Below are 13,518 nucleotides of genomic sequence, written 5' to 3' on the forward strand. Positions count from 1 at the left end.
AAACTTAAATTAGAAAAAAAAAACTGACAATATATATAACTTTTTACAAAGTTCTTATTCATGCATGAAATATATTTATAATTTCTTCAGGATGAATAAAAAAAAATCAAAAATTTTTTTCACTCATTAATTACTTTCCATAACGTTCGCAATAGACCCCCCTGCTTTTATTATATTTGATTGAATGGCAGAAAAAAGTCAAGAGATCGTCTCGCAATGCTACATATTTAGCACATAGGAGTTGTGTGAAAAAGGATTAATATCCTCGTTATGTTAATTGCACGTTATGTGTCTCCACAAAAAGCAGCTTAAAGTTATACTAGTTAACATAAGAGAGAATGGTGCTTTCGCCCCACCCCTAACACCCGCTATTTATTACTCGCATGTTTGTTCTCGTTTGCACTATAGGTTATAATAATATAATAATAACAGTATCATGTAAGAAAAAGATCTTTGTGGTCTGGTTGATCAGTCTCTTAAGCCATCCAAGCAATGTACTGTTACTAGTGGTAGGGCAAACAGGATTTTAGATTGTATTTAACTAATAGATATATTGTATTTGCATTACCTTGCATTTTTCATAATCAAAAGTCATCTGCCATTTTATTATCCAACTTGCCAAATCATCCAAATTTTTTTAAAGCAATATCCTTCTCTTCACAGCCAGTAACACTCAAAATTTAATTAGCAAATTCAAGTAACTTGTTGACGATTCTTTCACCTGTATCCTTGATCTTAAATTAAGAGCAAAAGGTCTTAACACTGAGCCCTGAGGTATTTATTCCACTTGTGATATGAATGCAGCTTGACTGAACTTCATTTATAATAATCCTCTGCTTTCTTTTTTCCCCATCAGTTTTCTGTTCAATAAGCCAACTTATTCTCCACACTTGTTTTTTTTTTAACAAGACTTATGTAACACACTGTCAAATATTTTTTGAAAATAGTCTCTTAAAAGAATGTCGAAAGATTAGTATAATAAGATTTTCTCTTAGTTGAAACCATGCTGACTATCTATCAACATTTTTATTGTTATTGATTTGGTATCACAAGGTTACTGTTCCAGTAGGTTATAAGTACAGTAATAAAATCAAAGAAGAAAATTGATGTATTAATGTGTACTAAAAGGCTTGCCAAATTTCATGAGAATACATGTAATAAAGACAGAGTTATAGTATGCCATATAGGTTCTTGGTGGGTCAATATATCTGACTTGTACTGAAAGAGCTAATAGGCATTTGGCAATGAAACTTTTAATTTAAATACAAACATAAATATAAAGGAGATAGTTTTTTATTTTACATTAATGCAATTTGCTGAATATATTAGTCTTTGCAAGTTAAAATTTTGCATGGATAAATAGTACTTACAAAAACTGTATGTACTGAAGGTTCTAGTATTAAAATTTTTGATTTACACAAGGATGCATGTTTTAAAATAACAGTGATCTGGATTGTATTTAATTATCAATGCATGAAACTGAAAGGTTAATGAAAATTTCACAACTTACCCAGAACTTTTTTTTATAATATTTACAATATTGCAGACTTTGAGAAATTCTAATCATTTCATTATGATGCCATCTTTTTCATGGAAATTTTTTTTGTAAAACATTTCATTGCAACATGGATTTAAAGAACCAAGAATAGAATTTATCAAAACTGAATATTTTCATTAATAACACTTAAAAGGGGTTAAAAAATACAATAAGGAAATATTCAGCAGCTGCTGCATGTTACATTCTAAGCCTGTTTTGAATTTCATTTTTGGTTTGTTTCGTTAACATTGTTTAGAACATACAAGGTGTGTTATTTTACTAAAGTTGTATGATTTTTGGAGGAAATGAGAGATCACGAGTTACTCATGTGTCTTCACTTAATAATTACTTTATTGCTTTTAATTTTTAAGAGTAGAATTGTATAATGTGTGTAAGAGAATTTGTAATAAGCCTATCACTTTTGTTTTTATTATTAAATAGCTGGGTAACATACCAACAATAGGGTCATCTTAAGACTGTTCTGCATTCAATTTCAATTTCCTCAACTTCAAAGATGCTTTTTCTACCCAGCTACAAAATAGTTGCTTTTAGCCATTTTACTGAATTTAACTTTTTATGGAATAGAATGGCAGATAATCCAAACTGGTAAGTTTTTTAATTTTTTTTAAAGGTATCTGGATAGGTATTAAAAAAAACTAAATTGAAAAATATACTATTTAGTCATTCTTAAATCCATGTTTTTTCATATTAGTTCACTCTATAGTTGTTAAATATAGCCAGCACAATGTTTATAAAGTGTAGACAACATCAAAAGGAATAGAAATTGGCTCTGCATGTTTGAACTTGTGTCCAGTTCAGCCAGGATGGATCCATGACATTTTTCTTAACAGCCAACTGATGTTTCTTAAAAGATACATGTTAACAAAACTTGATTTGGTTTTAATTTCATTATCTACATCAGAAATGAAATGCATTTGTTGATTCTACATTGTATGAAAAACATTAGAGATCCTTATGAATGTCTAAGTAAACATAATGGCTTATTTTTGTTCTTATGCATGTTTCTAGTTCCAAAATGAGGCTTTAGTAATGTGGTATCATAGTTGTGGTAGGTTTCAATCTAGAAAAGTATGTAATAGACAAGTTCAGTGTTATGTACAATAACTAAATTTTATAATTACTTACAAATGAGAAGTTTTTATTTTTATGAAATGTGTTATTGCATTGTTTACAGATTCAACAGTTATTTTAGACATGATGAAATAGTCGAAATATGTACGTGTTGCACTGATTCCAAGCCATACCACCTTCAGAAAGTTTTAAAGTATTCTGTAATTTTTAACTTTATATATCGTGCAAAAAATAAGAATGGTTTGTGGAACATTAAAATAGAAAGGAAGCACTTAATTGAATCAGTTCCAATCATCCTTTTGTTGGAACACACACATCTAAGTTTTATGTCAAATAGTTGCCAGACTAAATTATCTATGTATATCATGGATTTGAGCCTGGGTCTGTGAAGTATTCTCCTCTGATTTATCCTTTGTTTTATCAAAAAATTTTCAGTCTCATGTTCATTATTTATGTTTTTTGATCTTCAAACTGATGTAGTTGAATTTTTTTACTACAGAACATAGCTAGAATCACTCATGTATTCTAAATCCATAATCCAGTATTGACTGTTTATAAATTTAACTCTTACTATGGCCATATGAAAGTACAATGTCATAATCTTATCCAGTGATACATTCAAAATTTTATTAACCCACGCATTATTAATGTATGTCAGAAATAATGACATAAAATCGTAGTTTATAAATAAAATGTTTACATTACTTAAGTTTTAATTTGTTTATATCAAAAAGAAATATTTTTAATTTTCATTTTTCTGTGTTACTTGATATGATGGAGCTCTGATTTTGTTTTCCAATTCAGAAATTTATAACTTCAGTAATAGGCTTCTGTAATTTCCAGTTTTCAACCAGTTAGAAACAGTCTCGCTACAGCTATTTCATTTTGGTAAGATAGAATAGCAGTCTTCATTTGTGTTTGAACTTCCTAATCCTGCTTGAACATTTAAAGACATTTTTAGCCTGTTTATAATTTACTTAGAAAGTCAGTTAAATTATAGTAGTTTTGTGATGTTTTAGTTCACTGATAGGTTTTGTGTGTTCTAAAATGCACATTTGAAAGTTACATGAATTCTTTACCAATTCCAAATTTTAAGAGAGAAAAGTAGGCTTATACAAAGATCATGTACTGTAAGTGAAACAGACAATGGGCTCCCATTGTGCTTTGGGAGAAGGACAGACTGCTTCTGTACAGGCAATAAAACTGTAAAATTAAAAGGATAATTTTGTTGTGAATAGTGACTTGATTTAAACTTCTTAGTTTGTTTAATGTTAAGTAGGTTGTCAATGTCATTTATACTGTAAGTACCACTTTAATCTAAAATATTTAAGTTAACCTTTAAGGTAAGGTAAAATATGGGAGGAAAATATAAAATTGTACACTTAGTATTTTGAAAAATATTACTAATTTTGATTTATATTCTTTGAAAAAAAAGAGTTGACTGATATGTGGCAATTGTAGAACTGTATATTCTCCTCAGTTCTCTCTTACCTTTTCCTCAAGGTTTTTTAAATTCTTTGGACAAAAGTGGTATTTACAATACAAAGTTATTACCAACTTACTTACATTGTGTAAACTGAGAAAAATGTAAAATGTAGACAAAAGGACCACCAGTCAGCTGAAAAAAAAAGTCATGAATTTAACATTTAACTGGACATGCAATTCAGTGGAACCAGATAAAACATTTTACAATAATATTCTTGAATAATATTGTGTTTATATAATAATAATAATAATAATAATAATAATAAAAGGTGAACAAATATTTGGTCCAAGTGTATTGTTTGGTATTTAATGAAACTGTATGATAGGACTTGTTTGAGATAAACTATTTTATTTATAAATACCGGTAGTACTCATACATATCTTTTTACTGCTGGTAATGGCTGAATTTTTTTATCATTAATAATAATAAATTTCATTTGTATTAGTTTCAAGATTCTTGCATGTATATAAAGGAACTCCCGATCCAGATTCATACTTTTGATTACAACCAGTACTGATACTGTTTTAAAGTGCATCTTGACTACTTCTGGTGCTGCTAGACATGGAGTTCCAGAAACATGAAGGATTCCTACTGAACTATTTGATCTACATCAAGAATTTGCACATAACTTTTATCAGAATTAATGAAAAACAGATAGCAATATGGTTAAAGTTGATTTATATTAGTTACAGAACCTACAAGAATAGATTGTTTACAAACTTAATTTTCAAAAACAGGGTCTCTTCACTGCTAGTTTTCCAATTTTTAAATTTTTTTCCAAAGGAAAACAACTGCCATTATTTATTCCTACATTTATATTCTTTCTTCTAGATAAAAGGAATACTAATCCTTGAAAAAAAATTGAAAAACTAGATCTGTAGTCCAACTGGAACACTATTTTACACACAGTAGTTAACTTGAATAATTGCTATAGCCCAATATATTTTCAGTGTATTAGAAAAAAAAAAACCTTACTGATACTAGATATTTTAAAGTATATGTCCATTTTCCTACATCTACATGAAGGTAAAACCTATAACTTAACATTTTAATTATTTTGATATCTGTCTTAAAAATGAATATTTCACTATTATATTTTTTTAACTTTCCGAAAAGAGTAACAGTTAAACATTGAGTTACTATATTTAGTCCAAAATCATAAGCAAGATGTTACAAGTCACTACAAAGGTGACAGTCTGCTGCATAGTCAAATTGGTTAACACATTGAGTTTCATTTGTAAACATGATTGGTATGACTAATTTCTAATACATAGAAAATTTCACACATATTTAGGTGCTGTAAAACAGCATTACGTATCTAAATGGCTGTCCATGGGGGATTGTTCGCACAGATAGCAATCTGCGCGAACAATCCCCCATGGAAAGTTGTTGGGGTTTGTTTTTATATATTTTTTAACTTAGACACTTGTGTTTTATGTATGATTGCATTTTAAGTTCATGCCAATATTGTGTAATTATAATTTTCAATGTTGAGGAAGTGATAATAAAATTGAGTATTTCAATTAAAACTTCCTTTTCACATGTATTATTCACTTTACATTGGATATTTTATGAGATTTACGAATTTGTAATAACATGGTGTGAAACCACAATTGAGTTTTTGAATAATGCTTCAAGTTTGGTGTTTAAAGCAAATAAAATTTAATTTTCAAAAGAATTTTTCAATAAACTTGAGTGTTCTTTTTAATGAAGATATTTACTGAAAAAGAAAAATTAGTTAAACGAAATTCAGTCTTCATGATAATCGGTATGAGTGTTATGTAAATAAGCTTTTATAATAGTTGAAGTTTAGGTTTGTTATTTTAGGCTCATTATGTGGGTATTCTTAATTAACAAATACCTGTATGTTGAACATTCATTAAGGAGTTGAAAGTTTACACTAAAAAAACTAATTTACATAGTAAATGCCCATCTTTGTTTATTAATATTTAGAAATTTTAGATCCAATTGAACCAATTATGGACAGTTATTTTCGAAATCAAGTTAATGATTACGTTATCACAAACAATCATTTATACACATACTGAAACTGATAAACAAAAGGTACAAGATGTCACAACTATTGATTCAACCCATCAAAATATTGGAGGTGCAGCTAACAATAAAACAACTGAAAAACAAAGCACACACTTTAAAAATGGGCCCCTTGTACTGTATAGACATTCTTATTCAATCTTTCATTAAAATCAGGCTAATTACCTGGCACTTGGAAACAGACAGATGTACCTGTGTTTCCAAAGGAAAGAAAATCGGAGAATAAATTCTAAAACTACAAACCCATCAGTCTGTTTAGGTAAAGTTTTAGGGAAAACAGGACTTTCGTGCAGAATTATTTACTGGCTATCCAACTTTTGGGGCGATAGGAATAACAGAGTAAATTTAGAGGGTGCCTATTTGAAGTACTTTACTGCATAAGGGGTATCCTTCAAAGAGACATAGTTAGTGTACACTATTTGTCATGTATGTCACCACCATGCTTTTTAAAGACTCAAATTGTCATTTCTGCTCACAATTTGATGACGATGTGACTATTTGGAAAAGTTCCACAAATTCAACAACAGCTGCATACAACCTATAAGCTCTATTAATTGAAATAGAAGAATACTGCAATAAATGGAGAATAAAAATAAATGCAAACAAAACACAAGTTATATTATGTACCAAATCTATTAAAATAAGCATGATTAAAGCTTTTATTCAGGTAGCAACATCAGCCAAATTCCTAGGACTAATGTATGACTTAAAATTAAACTGGTCACAACACAAGGTTTATCAAAACAAAGATTGGTAAATAGCATGTTTCCTTTGGGTCTGGCTGGCATAGTCAGAAAATGTTCTAAAAATATATAAAACTTATACAGTGGAACACATCTGCCTAGTGTGATTAAATGTATCAAAAACATAAGACAACTAAATTTAAAAAAAACGCCATAACTAAAGCATATATAGGATGTTATAAAAAAAATTAAACCATAGGTGATTTGCAGCTTTTCTTAATTTCAGATACATCACTGATTATGGTGCTGTCAAAACACGGGAAGTTAGAATTAATCCCAACAGAAGGTTGCTGCTGAATTTAAGAATACCATCGAGAGAGAAAAAAACATCACTCCCAGTGCTGTTGGGAAGTTACTAGCTAAATTTAAGGAGACTGACAGTGTGGACCATTGACAATGACATGAATTTACTTTGCAGTGTTCAAAGAGAATGGAAATGCTGTTTCGAATTAGAAGGACAGCATGTGGAACATATTCTGTAAAATGTGTATAAGTGCTTAAGATTCTAAACCTTTGACACCCTGCAGAGTACCATGATCAACTAACATAACATTCCTACATAAATATCACGTTTTTGTCACACAAGACTTTTAACTAACTTGCTCCCAGTATCTTAATAAAAAAAACCGCGGAAAAAATCAACTGCTAAGTAACCCACGACAGCTACGTGACTAATACTAGTCCCATTTAATAATCGTCTTAGAAGTCCACCTAGTACTAACCAAACTGATTTTTGGAAACAGAACTAGTTTTATTTTAAAGATTATTTTTGTATGTTATTGTATTCAAGGAGAACTGTATCATGCCTAAAAGGCTTTACTTGCAATCATACACCAAGTGAAACATAATTACAGGTACAAGCTAGCAGTACCTCATTCATGGACGTGGCAGAATAGGGTCTGTTAATAATAGCATCAGGTATATTTACATTTTGAAAGTAACTTTGAAGGAGTATGTTATTTAAAATCTGTGAAAAGAACAAAGAAGGTAATTGGAAAGTAAACATTCCGTGGAGTACCTCACTCTCCTGTAGATCTCAAGTCTATAAACTTTGACCCAAATCACTATTGTTAAAACCATGTGAAGTGTGAGCTAGATTTATTTTGGATTACTGCATGTTTTAGTATGGGAAGGAACAGGGAAGTTTAAGTTCACAATAACCTGACATATAAGTTCAGTTTTATGTTATTTGAATAATGAGAAATACTAATAATTAAAAACAGAGTTCTTAGAGCCATTTCACTGTATTTGGCTAGCATTAAACAACACAACTACACTCACCCAAGGTTCATTTAGATTTTGACTTGCCAGAGAAGATGAACATCATACGGGTATAACATGACAAAGTAGGTATATGAGGATATACTGGGAAGGCTGCCTTAAATTTTATGATTACATCAAAAGTATTTACTCGTTACAAAAATCTAATGCAAGTTTTTCATTTATTACCTTTGAGAGACTAAATTTTCTGGCTTGCACATTAACATAACAGTAAAGTTGTGAAAGTTTTGCATGTGGTTTTTGTTTCATAATCATATGTAAGAGCTTGAATTGTGAAAACACTATTGGTTAATATGAAATTGTTTTTCTTTTTCACTTTGTGTTTGTGAGGCCCGGCATGGCCAGGTGGTTAGGGCGCTCGACTCGCAATCTGCGGGACGCGGGTTCGAATCCCCGTCACACCAAACATGCTCGTTCTTTCAGCCGTGGGGGCGTTATAATGTGACGGTCAATCCCACTATTCGTTGGTAAAACAGTAGTCCAAGAGTTGGCGGTGATGACTAGCTGCCTTCCCTCTAGTCTTACACTGCTAAATTAGGACGGCTAGCGCAGATAGCCCTCGTGTAGCTTTGAGCGAAATTTGTGTTTGTATGCAACATGCTTTAAGTGTCGTCAATATACGGTAAGAATTAAAAAAAAAAAAAAGAATTCGTGGTAACAATGAACAAAATTTTCCGCTCTTCACACCAGGCAGCACTTAAAGCCAACACAGAATTTTTTAACTTAGTGTATGTCGAGTGTTTGTTTGTTTCAGATATTTGAGCAAAGCTACACAAGTAGTATCTGCACTGGCCATCCATAATTTTGAACTAATATACTACTTGGAAGGCAGCTAGCCAATAATACCTACAACAAACATTTGTCTATTCTAATCGCATTGTGGGATTTGATCATTACTCTTATAATGCACTCACAGCTCCAAAGTTTGGAACACGTTTTTGCATCAAATGGACATGAACATTGGATCCTTGGTTTGTAGCTATTACGGGCAGTTAAAAAAAGTAGTACATCACACAAGTTCTCTAATAAAATCTGGAACATCAAGAAGACAAAATCCTGATTCTTAACCCCAATATTTTATTTTTCCAGTTTTCAAGTCTATCTATTGACCAACACATAAAATATATTACATGTACCCCCCCCCCTTACATAAAGGATACTACTCACTTTCTTAACATCATAGAAGATATTAATACTAACGGACAGTTACCACCCAACAGTCTTCTTTGCACGATGGATGTTTTTTCCCCTTTACACCAATATTCCACATGATGAAGGACTACAAACTCAAAAATCCGCATTAAATCTTTCTAAACAATCAGAACCTCAAACAGTAACTGATTTTGCCAGCCTGGTTTTAACGAGTATTACATTCAGGTTAACGGTACTGCAATGGGTACCAAAATAGCTCCCAATTATGCCAACATATTTATGGGTCATATTGAAAACCAGCTTTTACAACTAAGCCCTATAAAATCTCATATATGGAAACGTTACATAGACGACATATTTTTCATGTGGACAGCCGGTCTTAAATCACTTAAAGAATTTATCTCACATGCAAACTTTCATAAAACAATGCAGTTTACCTGTGATTATTCGCCTACCCAGATTAACTTTCTTTACATCACTGTTTTTTCTAAAAGACGGAATTTTACACACTGACTTGTACAAAAAAAAACCTACAGGCGGACCATAATACCTTCACTATAAAAGCTGTCACCCCTCTCACACTAAACGAAACATTACCTACAGTTAAGCTCTTAGAATAAAGAAAATATGCTCAGATGAAACAGACTATAGAAAACACACCTAGGATCTAAAACAAACCATGTTACAAAGAGGATATAAAGATACCGAAATCGACAGACAAATTGAAAAGGCTAACAACACTCAGCGGAAAAAACATCCTAAATCAGAGCAAAACTAAACTTTCAAATAGAATTCCAATTATTATTATGTATCAATTTAAACTCAAAAACGTTTTCATCTCCTACAACTGAACGATCACCTTAAACAGATGTTTCCCGTTGTTTCTTTTCGAAAAAGCAGAACTCTAAAAGATATCCTTTCTCACACAAAAGTGAACTGCATCCCACCCAAAAATGGTTGTAAACCATGCAATAAAGCCCGTTGTCAAACCTGCAAGTTCATAAAAACCACTGACAAGAACAATCAAAGAAACTATAAAATATCCAAATAAATCACCTGTGAAACAAAAAACACCATTTACCTTATACAGTATAATTACCAACGTGTAGGACATACACAAACAACTCTTTGAGAAGTTTCAACAACCATAAATCTTCTATTAACACCGAAAAAAGATCTTCCTGTTGCTCAACACTTCAACCAACCCGGTCATTCTATTAACGATGTTACTCTCATCGGCATTGAAACAGGATTCAAAGCTAAAGCAGATAGAGAAATAAAAGAAGCTTATTGGATTGCTAATCTAAACACTGTTCAACTTTTCGGTATTAATCTAGATCCTGGAATCGGTGATATCCGTTCATTGGTTTCATCTCTGTCAGAAAAATAATTTTTATTCTTTGCTTATTTTTTCATGTAATGTGAACGCTGAATTTCCTAAAACTTACTATTTATTTATGATAATTTTCCATACCTGTTTTTATAAATTGATTAGCATATCATTTTCAATCATTCTCCAAGTCTCACCTTTATTTATCCATTTCTAAAGTAAAATATCCCTAACACCTTTTCCCATACACTCTTGCTATCGGCTACACTGTACCGGAAATAAGATGCTTACAACAATACACAGAGAAGTGGACTAAACATTTCCTAGAAAACCAGATGACCTTCATTACGTCACTAAACTCCTTTATATATATATCACTCATTCGATTACACCACCATTCCCAATTTGCCCCTGAAGAAGAAAGGTCCACCTTTTGAAAGCGCTCGAGCTATAGGTTTTTTATTCATTTCTATTATAGGGTGTAATGTCCACATCACACAACAGGCTTGGCTAACAGGATCCATGTATAAAACTTACATACATAAAAAAAATAAATAAATTAAATTACAGAAATTAATTTTGGACCTTTTTGCTTTCATAACATTTTCCTTAAGAATCAAAACAACTATTATCTTAGCTCAAAATTTCTATTTAGGGTTTTCAATCGAACTAATGCATTACTTTTTACACTTTCTTCCAGGCAAAAGCTACACATGCGATGGTATTCTTCCTGACCACTGTGACGGATTTATTATTATATATTTAGTTTAATATCGATGTTTGTTGAAATTTAATCTTTGTTTAGAAATGTACATAAATTATACTGTTAAATATGTATTGCAACACTCCTTCCTATTCTCGAAAGTTGTAGAAGATTTAATGAGAGAAGAAAGCAAAGAATTTGCAAATGTTCTAGAGCATATATGATTAGTGAATTCAAATTCTCTGAATCCAATTAATATCTAATTTCAGCGCTAACAAAACATTTTAATGATGTGTGAAGAACAAAGAAATCTTCAAAAAGAATTAAATCCATATCCATGTAGAGTTTATCTATGATTAGATAAATTTTTTCCTTCAAAAGAAACATACAACTCTCAGACAATTACTTCCAAATGTCAGAGTAAAGAGTGACAGCTTGGGAAAATTCTCAGCAGTTTATTTCTACATATATAATTATACACAAGTACAAAAGTGCATCTATAACATATATATATAATGTGGAGATGTATATATACAGAAAACACACACTAGCTCCCTATACAATTCTCACACTGTATAGCTGTGAATGTAAAAACCATGAATATCCCTTATAAGAAGTGCCTTCTCTTCTCATTGAAAGATATAGTTAAAACCACATAGGTGACAAAAATAACAAAATTAAATAACAGGTTAAACAATCTTAAATTTTTTTTTTATATTCTTCTATCTCTGAAATTGTGGGAAAATATAGTCAGCATGAAGGTGAATAAAAAATTGCTGAGCAATGCTGTTGCAATAATCAACATTTAGAAAAGAGTGCAACAATAATACAGGGTAAATAACATTACAGATATTTTCTTGCAACAGTGGCTGTTGTAGATTTGCAACCAAACATTCCAAAAACTATGCTTGATCTCAGTACTTCTTTGACTTCAAGGAATAAGAGCCACGTAGTCCATGTCCAAGACTGGATTTCAGGAGGTTGCGTGAACGAGATGAGCTACAAGTTCTGTTACTATTTTTGTTAATAGTATCCAATTCACTGGTGGACTTGGAAGGCAGTGCTGACCTCTGGTCATCAATACGCCCGGCCTGGAAGCGCAATATGAGGCTGAAAAAGTCATCATCTGGAACTGTGGGTGCATGTTGGGATGTTGGAACTATTTTGGAACTTAAAGCCCTAGCTGGCTGAGATGCAATATTTGGCATACTGCTCCTTTGGTCTTCAATTCTTGTGGACTAGTAATCAAAAAATTTTCATATAGACTTCTGTGTTTAAATATCAAAAATAACCATTCACAGTACTCCAAGTAAACTTACGACTGGCTTTAGGTATTTTATTGCCATAAGCAATATTCTAAAATGCCATACAAACAAAATGTTGCAACTTCTAATAAACTTTCACTTTATACTTTAGCAGGCCTGTCAGTGTCTTACTTCAAACTGTTTAGATTTAGAATAACTTGACTTTCATCTTTTTTTTTTTTTACTGATACAAGAGTGTGAAGTACTTCTTTATGGTCTTGTTTCTTGAACTTAGAAGAAGCTCGTTTTAATAGTATTTAAATTGATTATTTTACAAATGTGGGTACATGAACACAGTTTCCAGACCCGTAATAGATGGCAAAGGATGTAAAAGCAAGCATGAGACAATCAATTCTACTGAAAGTATAATTAATATAAAATGTTTCTTGACTTTTCTGCCCTGGGGAGTTGCCTACTTTGTTTACCTGTTAAAGCCAGGCCATATAAATTGATACCAATCATAATATTAAATTTGGATCAAAGCAAGCTACCTAGATATATATATATATGAATTAAGCATACATACTTAATAATAAGCATAGCTAATTAAATATAATGCTCAAACTATATTACTTAACATTTGGATACTATTGCCGATAACTATATTTTTAGCCAAAAACTCAATAAACTTTCACAATGTTCTGCTAGCTCAAGAGGCTTAGGTTATCCTAAATCCATATACTAAGCTAAAAATGCAGTATAATAATTATAATAAAACAATAAAGATAAAATTAAGTTAGAAATAATAAAAAATGAAATTAATATATTAAATACAGGCTGATGTTCAAGTATGAAATACCATATTGTGGTAAAAGTTATACTTGATCAGCCTAGT

General features: G+C 31.2%; 1 protein-coding gene and 1 long non-coding RNA gene across 3 annotated transcripts in view; one reads left to right on the plus strand and one right to left on the minus strand.

Annotated features, from left to right (window-relative positions):
- The window catches only part of LOC106456940, a 7,132-nt gene extending 1,339 nt beyond the window's left edge, over positions 1-5,793 (plus strand). Inside the window, exons 2-3 of the long non-coding RNA XR_001290666.2 lie at positions 1,979-2,143; positions 4,561-5,793. This is a non-coding gene — a long non-coding RNA (uncharacterized LOC106456940). The remainder of the gene's footprint in view (positions 1-1,978; positions 2,144-4,560) is intronic.
- A 6,290-nt stretch (positions 5,794-12,083) lies between these two features.
- The window catches only part of LOC106456933 (G-protein-signaling modulator 2-like), a 44,539-nt gene continuing 43,104 nt past the window's right edge, over positions 12,084-13,518 (minus strand). For both annotated transcript variants that reach the window (XM_022382737.1, XM_022382736.1), the window contains exon 14: positions 12,084-12,617. In XM_022382737.1, coding sequence (XP_022238445.1) covers positions 12,294-12,617 — 324 coding nt within the window. In that variant the 3' untranslated portion in view covers positions 12,084-12,293. The remainder of the gene's footprint in view (positions 12,618-13,518) is intronic.

The sequence above is a fragment of the Limulus polyphemus genome, unplaced genomic scaffold, assembly GCF_000517525.1.
Source record: "Limulus polyphemus unplaced genomic scaffold, Limulus_polyphemus-2.1.2 Scaffold273, whole genome shotgun sequence".
In the NCBI taxonomy this organism is placed as follows: Eukaryota; Metazoa; Arthropoda; class Merostomata; order Xiphosura; family Limulidae; genus Limulus; species Limulus polyphemus.